At 51.6% G+C, this 24,432-nt stretch overlaps 1 protein-coding gene across 1 annotated transcript in view; it reads right to left on the bottom strand.

Moving 5' to 3' along the window:
• The window catches only part of SDHD (succinate dehydrogenase complex subunit D), a 129,729-nt gene that overhangs the window by 56,357 nt on the left and 48,940 nt on the right, over positions 1-24,432 (bottom strand). The window contains exon 3 of the mRNA XM_086956978.1: positions 2,986-3,130. Within this exon, the coding sequence (XP_086813104.1) occupies positions 2,986-3,130 (145 nt within the window). The remainder of the gene's footprint in view (positions 1-2,985; positions 3,131-24,432) is intronic.

Here is a 24,432-nt window from a genome sequence, read left to right as displayed (position 1 = left end):
TCCACAACGTGCGCTCCCTCCACTGACACGCTACAGAGATCTGGGACCTGCTCAACACCCTCTCGCCAGACATCGCCTTCTTCACGAAAACATGGAACAACGCCACCTCCTTCCCCGACATTGCAACCGCCATCCCCGATGGATACAAGATCCAAAGAAAGGACCGCCCCCACTGCCCAGGAGAACTCGCCATCGCACACAAGAGCTCCCTCAGATTCTTCACCTCCAGCACAAACGACCCCCTCTCCAACACAGAGCACCTCCACTTTCAAATCCAAACCAGCCCCAGAACCACACTGCGCAGGACCCTAGTATACAGATACCCCGGCCCTCGCGCCTCCACCACCAACACCACCATTGCCGAACTCATCGCACCACACGCCATAGCCTCCACGAACTACATTCTCATCAGAGATCTGAACTTCCACCTCTACAACCGCAGCGACTCCCGACTCCACCACCCTCCTTGACAACCTCGCCAACCTTCGACTAAAGCAGCTAGTCACCACCCCCACTGACAGAGCCGGACACACCCTCAACCCAATCTTCGCAGGATTGACAAACATCCACTTCAGCCACACCACGCAGCCCCTCTGGACAGACCACCACTGCGTACACTTCACCTTCAACTCTACCACCGCACCCAAATCCGCCCCACGCCCGACAGAGGTATTGGAGCAAGATCACAGAGGAACACCTCAACACCACCCTCCTCCACGACCCCTCCTCCGCCACAAACAACGCCAACTCCGCAGCCAAAGAACTACACCACTGGAGCACCAACTGCGCGGACAAGATCCCACCCCTTCTCCACCCCACCAAACAACTCTCCCTAAAGGCCGCCTGGTTCACTACCGACCTCCAAGAAGCCAGGCGCTCCTGCAGATGCCTCGAGAAAATCTGGTGCAACAGGAAATCAACTGAAGACCAGAACTACAAAAACGCCATGAATGAATACCACCAGCGCTTAAGAGCCACCAAGCAGACCTTTATCAAGAACAAAATCCACGCCAATGCAAGTAACGCAAATTAACTCTTCTACATCATACAGCAGTTCACCAAACCCCCAGCGAAGCCACAGAGGTCTCACCTTCTCAGGGCCTCTGCAACAAGCCCAGCTCGTACTTCCACCTGAAAATCAAGGCCCTCTACGACATCTTCAGCGGACAGACTCCGGACACTACCACAGACAACCAGCCGACCATCACCACTTGGAAACCTGCCACCACTAAAGACACCGTCACAACCATGAAGAACACCCACTCAGGAGCCCTCACGGACCCCTGCCCTCTGCACATCTAACACAGAGCCGCTGCCGCCATAGCACCCTAACTAAGCCGGACCATCAACGCCTCTCTTGAATCTGGCATCTTCCCAGACGACAGAAACCAGGCAGAGATCAAGTCCCTCATCAAGAAACCCTCAGCCCACACGACGGACCTGAAAAACTACCGGCTATCTCACTCCTTCCCTTCACGGCCAAAGTCAGAGAGATTCATCAACGCCCAGCTGACCACCTTCATTGAAGAGAACGCCATCCTAGACTCCTCCCAGTCCAGATTTCGCAGCAAGCACAGCACCGATACAGCCCTCCTTGCTGCCACCAATGACATCCACATGCTACTCGACCAGGCCACACTGCGGCCCTCATCCTTCTAGACCTCTCCGCAGCCTTCGACACACACTCTCACACTGCACTCTTGCAGCCAGACTCCACAATGCCGGTATTCGAGGAACCGCGCTTGACTGGATGCATTTCCTTTCTCTCCGGCAAATCCAAAAGGATCAGACCCTCCTTCCTCTCCGAACCTACAGAGATCAACTGTTGAGTACCCCAAGGATCCTCGCTCAGCCCCACGCTCTTCAACATCTACATGGCCCCCCTCGCTGCCATCATCAGACAGCATGGGCTCAGCACAGTATCTTACACTGACGCCACCCAGCTCATCTCTCACAAAGAACCTCGAAGACACCAGACTGGGCCTCCAAGAATGAATGAAAGACGTTGCAGCCAGGATGAGCGACAGCTGCCTTAAACTGAATTCGGAGAAGACCGAGGTCCTCGGCCCCTACCCCACTGTGTGGGATGGCTCCTGGTGGTCCCATGCCCTCAAAAACCCACCCACCCCGATGGACCACGCCCGGAACCTGGGCATCATTTTAGACTCTTACTTTGACCTGCCAGATCAACGCCGTCGCCTCCACCTGCTTCAACTCCCTCTGCAAGACCTTCAAGTGGATCCCCCCGAATGCAGAAAGATGGTCACCCACACACTCATAACCAGCAGACTGGACTACGGCAAAGCTCTCTACGCCGGAATCAACAAAACCCTGCTACACAAACTCCAAACCATCCAACGCACCTCAGCCGGACTCGCCCTTGGAACCCCATGACACGAGCACATGACCCAGCACCTACAAGACCTCCACTGGCTCTCCATCGAGAAGAAAGTAACCTTCAAACTACTCACCCACGCCTACAAATCTCTCCACGTCATCGTACCCAAATACCTAAACGAAAGAGTCTCCTTCCACGTACCCAAAAGGAACCTCCGATCCGCCGACCTCGCCCTGGCAGAGACCCCACACATCCGCAGAACCAGAGCAGGCGGGAAGAGCCTTCTCCTAAGTTGCAGCTAAGACCTGAAACGAGCTCCCAGTCAACATCAGACGCTCCCCCACTCTGCACGCCTTCAGAAAGAGCCTCAAGAGCTGGCTCTTCAACTGATCTGGAGCTACAGCCCCCCCCCCCCCCCCTTGAGACCCTCACGGGTGAGTAGCGGGCTTTATAAACCCCTGATTGATTGATTGAAAAAAGAACCCTTCTCTTTAATACTTTATCTCCCCCAACGGATATAGTACAGAAACGCTAACTCACAACTGGGGTTACTCAAATGTATTTTCTGGACAGTTGAATGGAACATACACCATTACAGACCCAAATAAAGAACACAGAAGTGAAACAGTCAGTTCCTCCGGACTTACCAGTGGCCATGAAGAGTGAGTGTTGCCGCCAAAGAATAATCAACAGCTGCACCAGGGTACAGGTAGGCTGCAGGGAGCAGGCCCAGCAAGATAACACTAACTGCCCTCTCGGCTGTCCAGTGCAGGGACGCAGACTTGGAGCCACCTGGATAACGGGTAAAAAAGAGACAGGGTCACATTAAAATAATATTTTTTTTAAACTGGTTTCATTTGATCCTTCCATCTTCAGCATAGGTACGAGTTACATCCGCGACCACCATTGCTAAGGCTAACTATGCAAATATGAGCACAAATTGTGACAGAAACAGCTCAATCCAGTTAAAGAAATTAGTTAGCTGAAAAAATATGTTAGGAAATAGAGTACTGTTTGAACCAGGATTCTCTAGTTGGCTGAGGTAGGTACCTTAAGCCAAATAGGGACCCTTGCTTCTAAGTCAGGGAAAGGAAGGACACCTTCTTAAGACAGCCCCTGGCTCAGCCCCTCAGTATCTTGGCACGAGCAGCCAGGCTCATCTTCTAGGCAAGTGTGTAAAGTATTTGCAACCACGCTCTCAGCAACTGTGAGAAGTTGGCCTGGTATATGATGGTCACTATTCTAGTGAACACCTTGCACCAGTCCAAACAACCCTTATGGTGATTGGTTGTAAGTCAACCTTATAGACCAGCTATCCTAATGGTAGCAAGGACAAAAGCAGTCTTAGGCTAAACTCAAGAGAGCATGTGAAGCCAGCTGTTTTACCATATGCAATCCCTTTAATACCAAATGAAAGGACACCACCACACAAGTTATATATTATAAAATATATGTATCTATTACTAGAATAATCCCCTATACTCTTTATGAGCACAGAAGCACAAGCGTTAAACAAAGAACTTCATATAACATACAAAAGTTGCACAAATATGGATAGGCCCGGGTGCCCCCTAAAACCATATACTAAAATAGTGGTATGAGAACCACATCACGAACAATGGTAAGGCCTAGGGCCTTGAGAATCGCTGGGGCTACACTGGACTAACAGCAGTTAGGACATAGGAGGCCCACAGGATGCGGGTGCAGTGTCTATAGGCACTCGCGTTTACCAATACAAGTCAATAGTGCGTAAAAGTTAGAAACTTACTGTTTTGGGAGTCTTCCGACTGGACTAGAACTTAACCACTTAAAACTAGGACACTAGAGGTGTAAACCACTACAGGAGCACCAGAGTACTCTTGTTACCTCACCCATAGGAAGCGGGTGCATATGTGTCAAAGTGAGTCGGGTTTCGTCGTGGAGTTCTATGGAGCCTGGAGGTAAAGATGCTGCAGGTGACCAGGAGAGAAGAGTCCGGTTGGATCCAAGGGTGGATCGAAGATGTAGAGTACCTGAAAGCAGAGGGGACAGAGTCTGGGTCACTAGCCAGTGACCGGGAAGGAACCAGGCGATGTCGGGTTGCGATCAGGTGATGTAGTGCAGTTTGTCTCCGCTGCCACGTGGACCAGGAAGGATCGAGGACGACCAGGAGGTAGACACGGGCTGTCCCATGAAGGCTCTAGCTGTCGGTTCTCGAATCGGAGTCAATAGGTCTTGGCAAATGCAACCCACGCAGGACTCTAAGATGGGCTTCTGGATAAGACCGGGAAGGTCTGATGGGCTGCTCCTTTTCAGGGGAGCAAGGGCCAGTCTGGAGCAACCAGACCAGCGGTTAAAATTCGAAGGTTCGTCGTCACAGAGGCCACTAGCCAACGGGCAAGTGACCGGACAACGCGTCGAGCAGGAAAATGCAAAAGGGCCCCACGCAGCACTCTGTGAGTGTGGAGAGATGATCTTTGGTGCAAAAGCTGCTCGGGCTTCTCAATCCCCAATGCACAGCTTCGAGAGTGCCTCGGGAGCTGCACAGGAAGCACTTCGCTGGCTTTCCAAGATGGCCGGTCCCACGTCTCTCGTCGCCTCCACGGGTCTCAGCTTTGCTGGGACTGTGGATCGGGCTGTTGGAAGTCTAAGTCCGGTTCTTGTCCAAACTGTCGTTCGAGCTCCGGCGGGAGCAACAACAAAGAAAACCTTTGAGCGCTGTTGGTGCCTGCTTGTGCAGGGTGGTCACAAGGGAGATTCTTCAGTCTTCTACGTCGAGTAGGATGTCGAAGGGTCCAGAGTTTCGTATCAAAGTTTCAGTCAGGATGATCTAATGTCTATGGGCACAGCTCCTACCTTTATTTCAGATCAAGGGGCTGGATCTCCTGCTAGGTCCCTCCTATGGGTGGGACCCAGGAAGGGGGTGGTTACACCCCTTTCCCTTTGTCCAGTTTCGCACCAGAGATGGGGCAGTTTGAACTGGGCTATGCATGGGACACCTTGTGTGCCCCAGGCAGTGTCTAGTTTCATTCATCCCGCCCTGCCCCAATCCACTATCTCCTGTCTGGGGTGGTGTAACACCTCCCTGTGACAGGTAACCTTTTGTCCAGGCCTCCCCTGCCGGAGTTTCGGTCAGCAGCAGGAGGCCAGACTTGTGTCTGTGGCAGCAGCATCCATTTTGTGATGCTGAGGCTCTGGTTAGTTTTAACCGCGTTTAAGGAAAGTAACAGGTCTTCTCCCTCTAGAAGGGTGGAATGCTACCCCCGTCGCCAGGACTGGCGAGGGGGTAGTTTTCCAAAGTGTATGACCCCTTACACGACATGTTTTGATAAAGCCAAACCATAGTTGGCATTCAACCGCAAGGTTCATAATGCACTTAAGAGTATATGGTATGGCAATATCCCAGAACAGCTATAAGGACATGGTTCCGAAAGCTGCAGACAGGCTCAGCTCATGCTAGAGCACCATCTCACATAAAACCAAGCACTCTGCCTCCAGGATTGCTAAGCCTGCCATAGGAGTGACTTATAGGTGCATTTGTGTCCAGATATAGGTTTAGACATGGGTATACTATATCTAAGCAAGGGGTGATTACACAACCTTGCCCCAGCTGAGTGATCAGCCAGTTGTGTCAGTTTGGATGGCCAGCCAGGGATGGCAGATATGCTGCAGCCCCTGGTAGGACTTGGATACACCTATGCCCTGGGTATCTATAGTACTCTATACAGGGGCTCATAAGGTGACCCAATCCCAATTGGTGATGTACCTAAAGTACATGGTTGTTGAATTTAGAGAGAGAACAGCCGGGCTGTGGGTCTGATTAGCAGCCCCACAGCCACACTGTCGAAAACCAGTGAAGCAAAAAGCGGGGTGACCATAGGAAAGCAGACCCTACTGTCCTACAGCAACCCAATGATGACACCACAAATGGACTCCACACGAGTTTCATAAAAAAAACAATTATATATTTATATAAAAAGATATACAATGAGACCACAATAAAAATCCAACATAAGCGTATTTGTAATATTCTTCCTGGCCGGTTATTAGGCCAGCCAGCCCTTCTAGGTTCTGGCGGTATTAATGAGCAATTCTAGATGATCCAATGCAATTCTAAAGCAATGCTATGCAGTTCGTAATGCAAGAATGAGGCACATCGCAATGTAAACATAATGCAGTTCGTTATGCAACAATCAAGCAGTTCGTAATGCCAAACTAATGCAATTCGTAATGCAACAATCAGGTAGTTTGTTGCATTACAAACTGCATTATTTGTGCATAACAATCAGGCAGTTTGTTATGCTAAAATAATGCAATGAGTTATGCAACAATCTGGCAGTTCGTAATGCACAAAATATAATGCACTCCGGCACCGATCACAGTGCTTTAGACTGGCTCTCTGTCACTCGTACTGACTCGCGTCAGCTTCTGCCAACATATGCCCCGAACACGGGTATGGTGTAAACCAAAGTGCAGCTCCATACTCCGGCCCCGGTCCTGCCACTCCTCAGCAAGTACGGGCTGCGATACGAGCTTGAGCAGAGGCTCGCGCTGCAAGAATGGGAGCGGCAGAGAGCGGCAGAGAGAGTCTCCTTCCGAGCCTGCACCCCACCACAGGCAGCGACACACGTTACCTGGGGGGGGTGAGACCTCGCTCTCCTCACGACTTGAGCCTCCGATGTGACTGGGTTGATTCCAGGCAGTGGGACTCAGGCCCTCCCCGACGGGGTTGGTTTGAGGTCCCGCTTCTGGCAACAGTGGGCTCAGGCAGGCGGCACAGCTCCTCTGGGGATGCTGTTACAGGGCCGATGGCGATAACGGCGCTCTAAGGCTGCAACAGGGCACAAGGACACATCGTCGCGGAGACTCACTTGAGCTTCAGGTGTGCTAAGCTAGCCGAGAAAATTGCCAACATCCAACTCATGGAACATCTTGAAGAACACAATGTTTTCCATAAATCCCAGTCGGGTTTCAGATCCAACTTCTCAACGGAAACGGCTCTCCTCAGGGCCACTGAAACCCTACGCAAGGGAGCAGACGAGGGCAAGACCATGGCCCTCATCATGCTCGACCTCAGTGCCGCGTTTGACACTGTAGCACACTCCATCTTGCTACAGTGTCTAAACAAAGCTGGAGTAACCAACAGGGCACTGGGATGGCTGAAAGCCTTTCTGATCGATAGGAGCTTCCAAGTCCAAAGAGGGACTTCCCTCTCAGACAGTGTGCGGCTTGAACAGGGGGTGCCTCAGGGCTCGGCCCTGAGTCCCACCCTGTTTAATCTATACATGGCCCCCCTGGCAGAGGTGGTGCAATCGTTCGGCGTGGAGCTTGTCTCTTACGCCGACGATACGCAACTTCTAATATCTTTGACGCAAGCCCCATCCACGGAAGCCGTTAACTTTAACAACTGTATGAGCAGGCTGGCATCTTGGATGACAGAGCACTGTCTAAAACTGAACGGAACCAAAACAGAGGTCATCATCATTGGAGGTAATGAGACCAATTGGACTAAAGAATGGTGGCCCACCTGTTTGGGTCCTTTGCCCCCTCCCAGCCGGGAGGCGAAGAATTTAGGAGTCTGGGTTGACAATAAGCTATCTTTTGATAGCCATATAAAGAGAACTGTAGGCAAGTGCTTCGGAGTGATGAAGACTCTCAACCGTACCCTTGACTTGCTGCCTCTCAACTCCAGACGGACTATGACGCAGGCACTAATAACTTCCCGGATTGATTACGGAAATGTTTTACTCTTAGGCACTTCAGAGAAAAATATAAAGAAATTACAGGTCATACAAAATTCGGCAGCACGCCTAGTATTAAGACTGCCCCGCAGAGCCCCTTCACGACCCTCTCTGGCAACTCTCCATTGGCTGCCTGTCAAGAAGAGGATCATTTTTAAAGCTCTGCTATGGTGTCACAAGATCCTCCATAACAAGGCACCTGCCTATATGTCGGATCTGGCTTCGCCATATGAACCCAACAGAACCCTTAGATCCAAAGGTACAGGTCTGCTCAGAATTGCCCGTCCTAAAAAGGCCAGAATGGGAGGCAGATCCTTCCGCACAGTGGCAGCGAAGCACTGGAACCTCCTGCCCATGGACACCAGGTTAGAGGTGAATGAGACCTCTTTTAGGAAGAAATTGAAAACTTGCCTCTTTAATCCGTGATAGGTTCTCTTTTTCCACATAACTCACTCTCTCCACAGCGCGGGGACACGCCGGGAGGCGTCACCAGGCGCTTTACAAGCTCCTTTAAACTAAACAACACATGACAATCCTCATGGAGGTCTCAGGCTGCACGAAGCACACGCACACAGCGTCGCTGAGACTCCCTTAGACCCTGGGTGTGCACGATCACAGGGCAATCCTCACGAAGGTCTCAGGCTGCACAAAGCACACACAGCGTCGCAGAGACTCGCTTGGACTCCAGGTGCCCACGATCACAGGGCAATTCTTACGAAGGTCTCAGGCTGCAAAAAGCACATGCACAGTGTCGCCGAGACACACCTGGAAACTTTTGTGTTCCTAAGTTTCCACAATAGGGAGCCAGCTCTCCTTGGCCCTTGAGGATAAGTTACTTCAGGACAAAGCACACAGCAAAGTCCTTTCAAGCAGGGGGACACAGCCACAGCGAAGTCCCTTAAGCCTCTCCTTGGTTAAGTCAGCAAACTGCAGGCCAGCACCAGAACATACAGCAAGGGTCAGTCCTTTCCTTCAGTCTCTTCAGCTGTTTCTTCCTTGGCAGAGGTTCCTCTTGACCACAAAGTAGTTTCAATCTTTTACAGTCTTTAACAGTTCCATTCCTGTTCAGTCTTGCTCAGTTCCATTCCAAAGTCCAGGGGTTTCTAGCTCTCGTAGTTATACCCCTAAATGTCTTTGTGTTCAGGGGGGCACTAACCCCTGTCTAAACCAGTTCTGGGTGTCTCCCTGCCAGTGACACCTTCTTCCTTTCATAGTGGGGGCCTGGATCCTTAATCACTCAGCAGGAGATGGATCCATTGTTTTATGGCGACAGCCCAGGCCTCTTCACCTCCAGGGGCTACTCCTCCCCCCCTACATTCCAGATGCAGGTCAGCCTGTTGCTGTTTCACCTCCTACCCTGGGTAAAGACATTTCCCAGAGCCTATTACATTCCAATCCAGACAGTCAATCAACAACCAGGCAGAGACACACAGAAATGTTAGAGCACAAAAACCCAGCCACTTCTAAAAGGGGCTTTATAAAAAAACAATGCTAAAAAACACCTTCACAAAAAGATGCGTTATTGAATTGTGAGTTCAGGCACACTAAACTACACCTCTCCATCTTAAGCCTTTGGGGAGATAGGCTGAAACATTTTACATAGCCTCCACATTCTGTCCTATGGGCAAGATGGCCTTTGAACAGTGAAAAACGAAATGGAGAGTATTTCACTGTTAGGACATGGTACACACCTCAGTACATGTCCTACCCTTCACATACACTGCACCCTGCCCAGGGGGTACCTTATGCCTACCATAGGGGTGTCTGAAGTGCTTTGAAAGGAAGGGTAAGGCCTGGCAAGTGGGTGCACTTGTCAGGACAACAAGGTAGTTTAACAAACTGTGCGCAGGCACTGCTGTGGCAGACCGGAGTTCTCTCTTTAAGGCTAATTGTGTGGGTGGCACAATTAGTGCTGCAGGCCCACTAGTAGCATTTGTATTACTAGCCCTGGCACACATAGTGCGCTTTACTAGGGACTTTTTCTAGTAAGGCAAACATACCAAATCATGGACAACCAATTACCATTACACTTTACATAGGGAGCACTTGCACTTTGACTCTGATCAACAGTGGCAAAGTGCCCAAAGCATCTAAGTTGGCAACACCATGTCAAAAACAAGCAGTGGCATAGCCAATAGGTCTCGCCTTTGGGAACTTACAAGTGTTTAGCTAGAGAGATTGACTTTGCTTATGTTTTTAAGCTGTGCATTAGTTTGTAGAATGATGGAAAGTTATAATAAAGAAGTGTTGACAGCATTTTTGTTACCTTATATATGACCTGAAAGCATTACTTCCAAGTGAAAGACCATATTAAAAAAATATTACTTCTAAATAATGTTTTCATCTAATGTCCTATAAATGTTGGTGTGTGCCAATGCTAGCTTGTTATCGGTTTTTATTGTTAAGGGGGGCATAAATAACATGATGCTGAAGCTTGGGAAATAGTAACTGTGTAACAGTTAGTGTGATAGTGAGTTAGTTTGTTAATGAGAGAGTTAGTAAGTTAGTGAGAGAGTTAGTAAGTTAGTGAGAGAGTTAGTATGTTAGTGAGTGAGAGAGAGTTATTTAGTGAGAGAAAGATAGTTAGCGAGTTAGCTATTGAGAGAGAAATTAGAGTTAGTTTTGAGAGAGAGTCCATGAGAGAGAGATAGTTTGAATTAGTGTTTTTAAAGAGAGAGTTAGATAGTGAGAGAGTTAGTGAGAAGGATTGAGATAGTTAGTTTGTGAGAGAGTGAGTTAGTGCGAGAGAGAGAGAGGGAGAGAGTGAGTTAGTGAGAGGGAGGTTGAGAGAGTGAATTAGTGAGTGAGAGAGTAAGACTGAGTTAGTGAGTGAGACAGAGTTATTTTGTGAGAGAAAGTTAGTGATATAGAGAGCTACTTAGTGAGAGAGATAGAGAATTAGTGAGAGAGAGAGTTAGATGAATAACAGTAAACTCCCTTGCCAGTGTGTTATGCTGTGACTCACAGAGGCGGTCAGAAAAAGTTATGTTATGTTATGTTAAAATGGGACTTATATAGCGCAACGGCTACTCCAAAGGAGTGTCCCGGCGCTTTGAGCTCCAGACCAAAGAAGTGAGCTAGATAACATAACAGTAAAAGAGCAGGGGCCTAAAAGAGGGGACAAATTATCCAGCGAACAGCCAGGTTTTTAAGTCTTTCCTGAAGACAAGCAGATTTGCAGTGTTTCGCAAGGACACCGGTAGAGAATTCCATAGCTGAGGAGCAAGGAAACTAAAGGACCGGCCGCCTAGCCGAGCCTTTTTGATGCGTGGCACCCGAGCCAACGCCAGAGCTTCTGACCTGAGGGATCGTGCAGGTCGATAAAAGTCCAGCCTCCTCTGAAGATATTTGGCACCATTGCCATGCAGGGCCTTATGGGCAAGAGTCATGGCCTTGAACAGTATCCTTTTCCGCACCGGAAGCCAGTGAAGGGATACAAGGAGATTGGAGGCACTAGTGCGGCGGTGCAGGCCAAAAATTGCACGCGCAGCAGCGTTCTGGGTGACCTGCAGACGCTGGAGGAGGTATTCAGGCAGGCCCAGATATAGGACATTTGCATAGTCCAATCTGGACCCTACGAGTGCCTGAACAGTGATCCTCCGATGTTGCTCCGAGAGAAGGGGAAAGAACTTGCGCAGCATTCTGAGAATCCCAAAACATGTTCCCGTGAGAGTAGAAACCTGGGATTTGAGCGAGAGCTCGTTGTCAATTTTAACTCCCAGGTTCTTAGCCCACTTAGAGGACTGAGTGGGAGGGAACATGTCAGCAGGCCACCATCCCTGCCAATCTGGTTCCGATGGGCATCCGAAGAATAGTATTTCAGATTTGTCCGAGTTGCACTTAAGGCTGTTGTGCGAGAACCAGCTAAAAACAGCCCCAAGGCACTCACGGATCCTTTCTCCATCGAACTCTTCGCTCTTACGACAGGTGAAAAGGAGCTGGGTGTCGTCAGCATAAGAGACGATCCGGGCCCCGTAGGACTCCGCCAATGTCGCCAGAGGGGTCATAAGGATGTTAAATAGGGTGGGGCTCAATACAGAGCCCTGAGGCACTCCGACTCCCAGTGGCGGCATCTCGGCGGATCCGGGTGGGACCCAGACCGTCTGGCGGCGGTTGGCCAGAAAGGAAAGAAACCAGTTGAGCACCGTCCCCCCTAGCCCGTGTCATGAAGCCTAGTGAGGAGATCCTCATGGGGGACGGTGTCAAACGCCGCCGACAGGTCTAGCATGACTAACATCACCCTGCCTCCCGTGTCCAGCACCTCTTTAACGATCTCCGAGACTTCCAGGAGCGCCGTCTCGGTGCTTAAGTTGGAGCGAAAGCCCGATTGGGAATCATGAAGTAATTCATTAGACTCCAGGAAGTTGGAAAGCACGCTGTGCACGTGTTTCTCCAGGATCTTAGTCAGTGCTGGAAGGAGCGAGATCGGCCTATAGTTAGAAGGTGCCTCTGGGTCAAGATTGGGCTTCTTGATCAGGGGGATGACCATGGCTTGCTTCCAGGCCTGGGGCAGAAAGCCCCGACTCAGGGACAGATTAAGGATGGGATTGGCTATGGGGTTGATGGCGTCTGCCATTTTTGCTAGAAATTTTGCTGGGCACGGATCTAACGGTGAGCCCGATTTAAGGTTCCTCATCAAGGCTAAAGATGTAGCAGCCGAAATGGGAGGAAAGTCTAGCAAAGTTGGGCCTGGGGGAGACAGAGAGGCTGTCTGTCGGCACCGCAGACACATCATCTGGCGCTCTCAACGGGAACGAAACCTGGATTTGCCTAATTTTGGTGGTAAAAAAGTTGGCAATAGTATTAGCCCAGGTCTCCACAGGAGCACCCTGAGTAGAGATGGACCGGGGGCTGGTGAATTCACGCACAATTGAGAAAATCTCTTTACAGGAGTTAGCTGCGTCGTCAATCCTTTTGGCGAAATAACATTTCTTGCTCTGAAGGACTAGATCATGGTATGACTTCATCATGATTCTATATCGTTGTTTAGCCTCCGGCTCGTACTGGGCTCTCCAAGCCCGCTCAGCAACTTTGCAATGCCTACGGGCGTGGGCTGATTCCTCCGTAAACCAGGGGGCCGAGACCCACAGGGCAGCGGACCTGGGTGGCTGTAAAGGAGCGAGCTCATTTAGTCTGGCAAGAAGCCAGGATTGCAGGCTCTCCAGATCTTTCTCCAGGTCGCCCGTACAGGACACAGGGTGATCTACCAGAGCATGCATGAGCATATCTGGGGTCACCCGATAGAGTGCCCTATAACTGCTGCCCTGCTGTCTCGTAGCGCTGGCCGGAGAAGCTACAGTAGATGGTATTTCAAAATGGGCAAGAAAATGATCAGACCAAACGAAGTGTTACAGAAGTGTTACAGCCATGATAGGTGTGGTGGAAAAAACCTGATCAAGTGTGTGGCCTTTGTCGTGTGTCGGACCAGAGAGAAAGGGGGAAAGGCCTAAGGTGGATGCGATATCTAGCAGTTTGATGGCATCCTGGTCATTGTGGTCGTCCATATGGAAATTGAAATCTCCCGCCAGTAAGCAGCGCTCCGACCTAAGGACAAGGACCGACATGACCTGCTGGAGATCATCAAAAAAGGATCCCACTGGGCCCGGAGGTCTGTAGACAATCAGACCCTTCAATGCTTGTTGCGGCGATAGGGAGATGGTAAAGGCTAGGGAGTCAGCCCCAGCGATGGTGTGAGTATGCGTGACCGTACACGGAAGAGATTTTTTCACAACCAAGGCAACTCCTCCTCCCCTGCCCTTGTCTCTGTCCTGTCGATGGATGGTATAGTCAGTGGGAATGGCTGCCACTATGTCCGGGTGGGAGGAATCATTAAGCCATGTCTCAGTGAGCATCAGACAGGTGGGACTAGTCGTCGAAAGGAGATCAAAGATCTCTTGAGTGTGACGATGCAACGACCTCGTATTGAGGAGTAGGCAAAGGTGATTTATGCTACTCTCCTTAGCAGGGATAGGGGAAGGGAGGGAGCGGACAGGGTGCCAAAGACAAGCAGGGCACTTATGCTTACCCCTATATCGGCCAGGAAAAACCGAGTGACACGACGCATTCCAATTGCGCAAAGAGTAGAGCTCCTGAGCGGAGTAGGAAAGCATGATGGTCAGAGGTACCTGCCACGCCAAACGCCTCCGGGACGCTGACGGGCAGGACTCTGGCACGACTCCGGCGCAGATCCGGCGCGCCCACTGATCGCGTCCGCTGCGCGGAGGGAGGGGTTAGCTTTTTATAGCGCTGCTAGAGCGCGAGGGTGAAGAGTCCTACCCCCAAGATGGCGGCCAAAGTGAGATCCCAACCCTCGGCGTCAACACTCAGCCGAGGGCGGTCTCAGAGTCCCAGGCAAAGGAGGGGAGAAAGCGAAGCGCTTACAAGCGCTGGGAAGTCTAATGGCAGGCAGCGCAGTGCTCCTACACGCTTATAACACAAGCGCGAGCACGAGCTGCAAAGGGCACACAATTAAAATAGCAGCAATGAATTTTCTTTTTTTTTTTTGGAAAACCTTTATTTATAGAAAAAAGTACACCGCTATTCAGCCATACATCCCGGAGGCCAGGCAGCATTGTGGTAGCAGGTAAGATCATGTACAAAACAGTGTGCAGAAGCGATCAGGTTTAATTTTTCAAGAGCTTATAACTTGGAATAAAGAAACCAAAGAGTAAGAGAGCCTCGGAAGGCCAAGAGAAAAGGACGTGCCTAGGCACGAAAGAGAGTAGAAGAGAAAGAGAATAAGGAAGTGGCTGAGGGCAGTACAAAAGTATTAAAGGGGCGCAGCGGGAGGGGCCGAGGGCCGCACACCCAGGACAGCACAGAATACCAATGACAACACGAAGGTATGGGGGGGTAACACATCAGGATATTTCGTCTGGAACTACGGGAAGGGGTTCAGTCTATGGGGAGGGTTGGACGTCCAAGTCTACCTCCATCGGGGGTTCGCAGATGTCGCCCCGATATGAGTTCCAGGCACCCCACACAGACCTCCACATTTTGGGTTTGCCCCTGGCCACATACACCGTCTTTTCCCACAGCATACACCAGTCCATGTTGGTTTCCCAGAGACTAAGGGAGGGAGGAGCGGGCGCACCCCACTTCTGGGCAATGTCCCTCTTGGCCACCATATTGCCTAGGGTGACCCAACGGGTCTGGGCTACACTATAATCATTCGGACACCACACATTGAGGAGGCATCGTCGGGCCTCGGCCGGCAGGGCCACACCAGTCACTTCCTCCATCACCTCATGCACCTGCATCCAGTACCGGGCCACACCAGGACACTCCCAGATGATGTGCAGGAAGGTAGCAAGCATACCACAACCCCTCCGAAATAAGGCCGTCCGTGGAAAGCCCCATATGGATGAGTTGAGGGCCAGTGACATACACCCTATGTAAGATTTTCAACTGAACAAGGCGGAGTCGCGCCGATATGGCCACCTCCCTGGGGGAGGAGGCCGCTGATTGCCACTCCTCGTCGTCCATTTCTATGCCATCATTCACCCAGTGCATCCGCAGTCGTTCAAGCAAGTCCACCCTCACGTTGATAAGTTTTTTGTAAGTCAGGGAAATAGCGCTGTCCGGCATGTGGCCGTCCAGCACCCGATCCTCCAGGGGCGAGGACTCCGGGATAGCACCACCGTCGGATACGTGGGGGGAGAGGGCATGGCTAAGCTGGGCGTGTCGGAAGTATTCCGTCGACGCCAGCTGATACTCAGACTGTAGAGTATCAAACGACTTGATCCTCCCCCGCGCAATCATATCTCCAACTTTGGATATTCCGATGGCGTCCCATCGGTCAAAACCTTTAGTTTTCCACAGTTTCCCCAGCACGTCCGTGTCATACAGGGGTGTGGCCAGGGTGATCCGATCTTTCCAGCCCAGGGTGTCGGTGACCGCCCGCCATATATGTACCATCGTTCTGGTGGGGCCCGTCAGCTTGCGGTCCAAAGACCTGGAATAGAGGGCTCTGTAGTAGTTCCCGTCGTTAACGAGCCACCGATCCATGGCGTAGCCCGGGCTGACCGCTGGGCCATAGAGGCCATGGTTAACAGCCGCAAGTTGGGACGCCCAATAGTACCGTCGCATATCTGGTAGTGCGATACCTCCGTCATAGCACGGAATAGTCAATTTGAGCAACGAAATTCGTGGCCGCCCATCCCACAGTAGTGCCCGTTGCAGGGATTCGATCTCACCAAAGTATTTGGTCGGGACCGGGTCTTGGGAGTTTTGCAAAGCGTAGAGGAAACGAGGCAACGCCATCATTTTGAATAGCGCGGCTCTACCCATCAGGGAGATAGGTAGTTTCTTCCAAATCTCGACATCCCTCCGCAAGCGCGCAAGCGGTGGTAAAAGATTGCGTGAGTATCGGGCGCGGGGGTCGCGCGACACGTAGATGCCCAAATACCGAAAGCCCTGTTGGGCCACCTGTATTGAGCACCCACGGGGGAGGCGCGGAGTGTCCCCACACAGCGTGTACAGCGAGGATTTAGACCAATTGATCACCAGTCCGGAGTACGTCCCGAAGGTGCCCAGCAGGTCAAAAACCACAATAAGCGAGCGGCAAGGAGAGGTAAGATAAAGGAGGATGTCGTCCGCATAAAGCGACACTCGGTCTTCAAACCCAGGCGACCACGTGATCCCGGAGACATCGGGGTGCGTCCTAAGCCGCGCCGCTAGGGGCTCCAGTGCTAAGGCGAACAAGAGCGGCGAGAGCGGGCAGCCTTGTCTGGTGCCCCTGTGCAGCGTAAAGGAGGCCGAAAGTCGACCATTAACAGCCACATTAGCCAACGGTGCAGAGTATAACAGTCGGACCCACCCGATGTAAGAGGGCCCAAAACCCAACTTGGCTAGAACAGCCCACAAGTAATTCCACTCTAAGGAGTCGAAAGCCATAGTGGCGTCAAGCGAGGCCAGGACCGCCGGGTCGCGAAGCAAGTGGGCGCGCGCCATAACTGCGTGGAGCCTCCTCAAATTGAGCGCTGTGTTCCGGTGCGGTATAAAGCCGGACTGGTCCGGATGCACCAGGTCCGTGATCACACCCACCAACCGGTTGGCCAACAATTTAGCCAAGATCTTGGGTTCGGCATTTAGCAGCGATATGGGCCTGTAGGACCGGGACAAATTCCGTGGCTTCCCCTCCTTGTGGATCACCACAATAGTGGCAAGTCTCTGGTCGGGGGGGAGTTCCCCCATCTCGCGGGCCTCGAGGAACATTTTACGCAATGGCGCGGCCAGCGCGTCAGCCTTTAGTTTATACAACTCGACCGGGATACCGTTAGGACCCGGAGCTTTGCCAGAGCGCAGCGAGCGGATCGCCAGGGCAATCTCGTCATCAGACAGATCTCGATCCATGTCCTCTCGGTCGAGATCTGAAAGGCAGGGAAGGTCAATATCCTCCAGGAAGGAGGCCGAAGCGGATTCCGGGAGGGGAGTCGCGGAGGCATAGACCCCTTCGAAGTATTCAGCGAAGGACCCTGCTATAGCCGCCGGGTCCGTCAAGGATAAACCATCCTCACCCATCAGTTCCGGGACCACCCGGGACGCCAGTTCCCGCTTGTCCAGCCATGCCAAGAGCTTGCCCGCTTTGTCGCCCGAATCATAAATTCTGCCCTGCTGCTCCCTGCACAAGGCCTTCGCTGCGTCGGTGGTGGTCGCCCGGAGTTCGGATTGTTTAAGCGAGAGGGCATGGATCAGGTCGGGAGATGGACCCAGTTCCAGCCGGGCGTTTAGGTCAGCGAGATCAGACTCCAGTCGCACCACGTCCTCGTCGCGGCGGCGGCGAGCCTCCGCAATCAGAGAGAAGGCCTCGCCACGAAGCACAGTTTTAAAGGCCTCCCAGAGGGAGACAGCGGAGTCAACGGAGCCGGTATTTTCGGCGAAGTACCGGTCTATAGCCTTGGTCAGGAGAGATCGGGTCTTCGGATCGCGGAAGTACCACGGGTTAATGGGGGCCACTCGTGAAGACGCGGGGACCTGGAAGTCAAATGAGACCCAGACCGGGGAGTGGTCTGAGATGCCTCTAGCTAGGAGACGCGCGGTGGAGACAGACTGTGCCTGGGCCGCCGGGGCCAGGACATAGTCCAGCCTAGAAAAGCTACCGTGAGCACCCGAGAGGAAGGAGTACTGCCGCTGTGTGGGGTGTAGCAGACGCCAGCAGTCAATCATCCCCATGGAATTCACAAAATCAGGCATCCAAGACTGGGAAGGGCGAAGATCCCTGGAAGGAAAGCGGTCCAGCTCCCCAGAGACAACAGAATTAAAGTCCCCACCCACCAGCAACAGCCCCTCGGGAAGACCTAAATCGGCGCCACCTAGGTCCCTGAATGTAGTCTCTTGCAGCCCCGGGGGAACATAAACCGAAACCAAAACTAGCGTGCGGCCCTCCCACCTACCCACCAGTGCCACGTATCTGCCTCTATCATCGGCAAGCACAGACTCCACCTCCAACGGAAGGGACGTGCGCACCATGATGCCCACCCCTCTGGAACCCGAAGAGAACCCCGCATGTGCCACCATTTTGTAACCCCGTCTATTCAAGGCCTTACAAGCATGTCCCACCAAGTGGGTCTCCTGTAGAAAAACCACATCAGGCGAACAGCGCTTGAGCATTTGTAACACAACACCCCTCTTAATACGATCCCCCAACCCGTTAACATTCCAGCTCAACAGATGAAGTAATTTACCCCCCATCGTCAAGGACGCTCCGCGTCCCCCCCCCCCGCCCACATCAGCGCCCACAGCAACAGCATTTCAGTCCAGAAGTTCCTCAGCCAGAACAAAGAGCAAAACAGAGAAAAAATACGAAGAAACACACCCCAACTACCCCCCACCCTGCACCCCTGCATCAGACTATAATCCACCCCAACTAGCAGTGTGCCTGTCGCCCCTTAACTAACCTACAAAAAGCCCACGGAGGAGAAAAGAGGCATCCCATCCCCCCCCGTCATCCCCCATATCAATAACAAAATGAGCCAATTAAAGCAGCAATGTCAAAAGCCGAAGCTCCTCACGGCAACCCAGTTCTCGGAAGACAAGTAGCCAAATAATCATCCCTGCGCTGCCGCGCCTCCGGTGGCTTCCTCCGTCTGGTCGGTCGATTCAGGACGTTCCTGGGGCAGGGTGTCGAGCCAGTGTCCCACGTCGTCTGGAAAGTCAAAAAAGAAGGTCCGGTGGTCTCGCTCAATGCGAAGCTTGGCAGGATAGAGCATAGAGTATCGCAGGCCCATTTCCCTCAGTCTCCGTTTCACCCCGGTGAAGCTCTGGCGCTGTTTCTGAACGGCCTGGGTGAAGTCCGGGAAGAAGTTCACTTCAGAGTTCTGGAAACGGAGAGGGCCCGCGGTCCTCGATGCTTGCAGGATAGCGTCTCTGTCCCTATAATTGAACAGCCTCGCGATGATGGGGCGAGGGGTAGCTCCCGATTTTGGCGGCCCACCCGGAATCCTGTGGGCCCGTTCCACCGAAAAGAATTTGCTCAGGCCCCCCGGTGTTAAGTGTTTCACCACCAGATCCTCCACGAAGAGCTCAGTCGAGTCCTCCTCGGCCTTTTCCGGTACTCCGGTGATGCGAACATTTTGGCGCCGCGCGCGACCCTCGAACTCGTCCAGCCGACGCGCCAGCATGCCGTTTGCCAGTTTCAGGTTTCGCACCTCTGACTGGATGTCAGATACATCCGTGACCAGGCTGGATGTCTTAAGGTCCAAAGATTTCACCCGGTCATTAGTTTTCCCGAGGTCCGTCCTGATGAGGTTCAGCTCAATTTTCAGAGAGTCGACCTTGCTGGACAGTTCCTCGCGAAGTGTGTGCACCTCTGTCCTCACCCCTGATATCGCGCCCATGACGTCCCGGAGCGTTATCTCGGAGTCGTCCGGCGAGTCATCCCTTCTCGGGTCCTTTGTGCGAGCCACCAGTACCGGCGATCCTTTAGACTGGGAGAATCGCTCAGGAATAGTGGACTGGGACTGAGATGGCTTCCTGTTGAGCCGCTGAGTCTTGCCTGCGTCCGAGCCACCCTTGCCCGCCATGTTGGCAACCACGGGACGGGGGGGACACCAGGGGCGAAAGAATCCAATAGAGTACGCCCAATGCACACAGCGAGTTATCCAAGGGCCAGAATTGAGGTCGCCCAGCTAGGCGCTCAGGGATCAGGAGCACCCCTCGGGACAAAGTAGCGTAGGCAGGGAGGTACCACGTGGAGACACCGCTGCAACCCACCCCGGTCACAAGCGACGCGGGAGGAGCCTCCGGGAGCCGTCGACACAACTGAGGCTAGGAATGTCCGATTTTCATTCCGAAAGCGGGTGCCGCATCAGGACCGGCTTAGCAACCGATTCCCACAATCGTGGGACAGGATAGAGAGCAGGATTATTTCGGAAGATCGGGAGGTCTTCGGAGCTCCGAGCTTACGCGGCCATCTTGGTTGGCAGCGAAGCTCCTCCCCAGCAATGAATTTTCACACGCCAAGTTTAAAAGCCAAAAGAAAAGTAAGGAGACCTCCCGGCTTCCGCCTCAGGAGGGAAATGGTAGGTAGGTAGCAGATGGTAACCCGCTGATCCAAAGAGACGAATGTACTTAAGAGTTGTTTTTGCCTAGTCACACTGTGGTTGAACCACCCTATATTTCGGCATCGAGAACCTCTCTAATCTGACCTGAATAGCTTTCCAATAAGTGTTATTTGTTAGCTTCAGATACAGGGCAGCATTTGAGAGAGGAAAGATTGTTCTAACTGTCAGAGACTAGGATGTTCTCTTTAGCCTGAGGCTTAGGAGGAGGGAGAGATGCCATTCCCATTTCATTTGATCGGAGCAATTAAAACCCATTCCGCGCTGCTTCCCGTGCTCTCACATGCAAATTGACCTTAGCCTCGTGGGGTGCTTTTTAACTCTCCTGCCTGCCGAGTTCATGCATCAGAATGCCCAGGAGTGAGGTGCCTTGTGAAATCCAAATTGTCTGCTCAACAACCTGCTCGCCTTTAACTTTGGATCGGTCTGCTGAAGCCCGAATGAGAGGCAAAAGATGATCTGATGCAAAGCACAGAAAGCGGTTTTGCGAGGAAACAAAAGTGTAATGCCTTTTTCAGTTACTGATATCAGAATGTTACCTCCAATCAGAGATGCTTTCTCAGTTCAGTCGAGCTCGAGACCTGGAATACAATCAACAGCAGCTTAAATTTGTTGCAAATTATTGCATAATGTAAGTTTTTAACAAGTATATTAAATCAGTATTTAAAACAGCTGTGCAGCTGAGCTGATGTTAGAGGCTAGGATGTTCTCTTTAGCCAGAGGCCTGTGAGGAGGGAGAGATGCCAATCCCAGTTCATTTGATCGGAGCAATTAAAACCCCTTCCGCGTTGCTTTCCGTGCTCTCACATGCAAAATTACCGCAGCCTCGCAGGGTGCTTTGTAACTCTCCTGCCTGCCGAGTCCTTACATTAGAATGGGCCAGGAGTGAGGTGCCTTGTGAAATCCAAATTGTCTGCACAAAAATCTGCTCACCATTAACTTTGGATCGGCCTGCTGAAGCTCTAATGAAAGGCGCTAAGGACACGATACTTAAAAAAAAAAAAAAAACATATGGCCCCTGCGCGTCTACGCCTGTAGACGCTTGGGGCATGTCTGGCGTTTTCCCTTGCGGGAGCGAGCAGCAAAGGCACGATAGTTGCTAACAGATGGTGTCGCTGCTCGCTCCCACAAGGGAAACGCCAAACGTGCACGAGTGTCCATTGAGAGCAATACAAAACGTGCACGTTTTGCCAAAATGCTGATAGATTCCAAAAGGTTCCCTCCTATGCATCGCATGCGTGCTGCGTAGGCGAGACATAAAAAAGGTCTAGGGAGAAAGCAAAAAGTTTCGAGAACTTTAGCCGAAAAGGGCCAAGTCCAACAAGTACAATTTGCCTTTCCCAACTTTGACAATTAAGAATGAATCAATCCACTTCAGTTATACAGTGTTGCAATGCTCAAGACACGTCACATTAACGCTCAGGATGATGTGTTAGTACTATTAGTTACAGGTAAGAGAAGTGTGTTACCGCCATTTGAATGAACAAACTCTCACACAGTGTGCATCTGCAGCAGTGGATTGATGTGGGATTGTTTTTAAACATTTGAGCTGCCTAAGAGGTACAGTCTAAAAGAATAATATATTTCAAAACATTTATACAACTTAGGGCTGAAGAATTTAGGAAAAGAATAGTACAAAGAAATTAAAATATTAAATGGAAATATCCTATTTCTTTTCTCTAGCTATGCCAACAAGAAATGGAACGGACAGTATCATAGGCATCTCATTGTCTCACTCAGTTTTCTAGTTCCGTTAAATACTTGCCACAATTTTTTTATTAAATGCAGCTGAATAACTTGAACCAACTCAACCGTGGCAAGTGTTCACATTGAACTCACTTTTAGAAAAGTTTTTTTGTTCACAGATCTTTCTGCGTAGAATGAATCAGTCAGACTGTCACAAACGAGCGGTCGGTCCTTTTCTTACCTGGGTCCTCTTCTGTGGAACTCTCTCCCTCCACCTCTTAGGAGCGGAACTGTCTTTAGTAATTTTTGTAAGCATTTAAAAACCTGGTTGTTTAACCAATAAATTGCTCGCAAATACTTATAACCTGGCTGTTTGACCTATATACTTTTTCCCTGTCTGGACTGCGCCGGGAAACCTTTTTAGGTTTTGCCTGGCGATGCGCACGAAGTGCGCATGCGCTAAAAAACCTTACGAGTTAGAGTGTGGAACAGGGACCCGCCCCACTCTCCCATTGGCTAGCTCTATAAATGGAGGCTAGCCATTGGGAGACGGCTCTGTCCGTCAATCTCGGACCAGATTCGGGGGCGTTCCCGAGAATTTTTCGCATTTGGCGACGTCAGCCGAAAGCCTGTTTTCGGGAACGCCCCCGAATCTGGTCCGGCATTGGAAACACCGGAAGATGATGTCCGGCCCGCCGCCTGGTTGTTGGCGGGGCCGGGAGCCCTTGTTTTGAGCAGGTAAGTGAGCTGTAATGCTACAGTCCAGGGCATCAGCAGAACGGAAGCGGCATGCCAGAAATGCGCCTGCCTCGCCCGACCCTTAACCTCTCCTGTTGGGCGTCTGCGGGTGGTTGAGTGCCCTTGGTGCACTGCAGGACCCTATCATGGGTCGGCGCAGGCAGCGCGCTGTCTATAGCCGGCCGCCTGCAGCGGAAACCCTATCCACCGACATAATTAAAAAATGATCTGATTACCGTCCGCACTGTGTGATTGCGGTCTCATTAACCTTTGTGCGCCTCCACCTGAATCCATGTCCCGGGAGGACAATGTAGCAGGAGGATGTTGCCTATGACACGCAAACAGATTGTTTAATTCCCAATTCGACCCCTCCCCGGTCACTTAAGCAGGCTCTTCTACCCAGGAGGCGCTTCATTTTCAATTGCACACATTTGAAGTCGAGTGCGGCTTTTTGTTGTGGTACGACACCTAACGCTCCCTCGCTAGGCTTACACTTTGAAGCAGAATCGCAAAGAAAGACTGGATCGGGAAGCGAACTGGTTTGTTTGATTATCGAATCCTGGCAACCTCGCCCGACATAACTGTGTGCTCCTGGCCGACTAGGTTTTGTCTCTTCGCTTGAATTCCTTAAACTACCATACCTGGGACTTCTTAGAGACCTGCTAATGATGCTACACGCAGGTATTTACCACACGATCAAAATTTATTTAGATCAAAAGCCCCCAATTCTTATTCGCGGGGACTCCCTCACATCCAGCCCTGTCGACATTCCCGCTGTGAGAAATGTGCTGCGGCTTGATTGTGGGAGGGCGAGGGTCGTGGTGTCAGTGATGCTAATTGTGAGCAATCTCTCGTGCAGGTGGTCCGAGAGAAGGGCTCAAAGGAACCTGAAGATAGTTACATGGCTATTGTGTCACAACAGCAGCTTTTCACGGACCCATGTATGCATCCACCCCTGAGTTGCAGACTCGCCTCTGTGCGTGTTTACCTCGCAGCTGCGTCGGGTTAGGTTGTGGAGCTGCGTGTCCTGTGAAGGTGCAGCGTGCACCTTGCACTGCCCGATGGAGAGGGTGTGACCTCCATCGGAGTCTCTGCAGAAAGAGGACCATACACTATCAAAGGCTGCTTCACCCCGACATGTAATCTGAGAAACTAGGGCAAATGCCGTTATGACCTACATACTGTACCGGGGATACATACTGCAGCAGTGGGAATCTGCATTGTAATTAGATGTATGGAGTAAATCACGTGGCGTGTTTCATCAGGACTGCATTGTTTCAGAGTTATTGGTGATCAAGGCGTGTTTTGAAGCTGAGACTTCCCCGCAGTGTGACAAGGCGCAGTGTGACACAAAGAAAGCAATGCTCCCTCGTGTGTGTGGAAAACGCCC

The sequence above is a fragment of the Lissotriton vulgaris genome, chromosome 2_1 (genome assembly GCF_964263255.1).
Source record: "Lissotriton vulgaris chromosome 2_1, aLisVul1.2, whole genome shotgun sequence".
In the NCBI taxonomy this organism is placed as follows: Eukaryota; Metazoa; Chordata; class Amphibia; order Caudata; family Salamandridae; genus Lissotriton; species Lissotriton vulgaris.
This window is presented reverse-complemented; position numbering and strand designations above follow the sequence as displayed.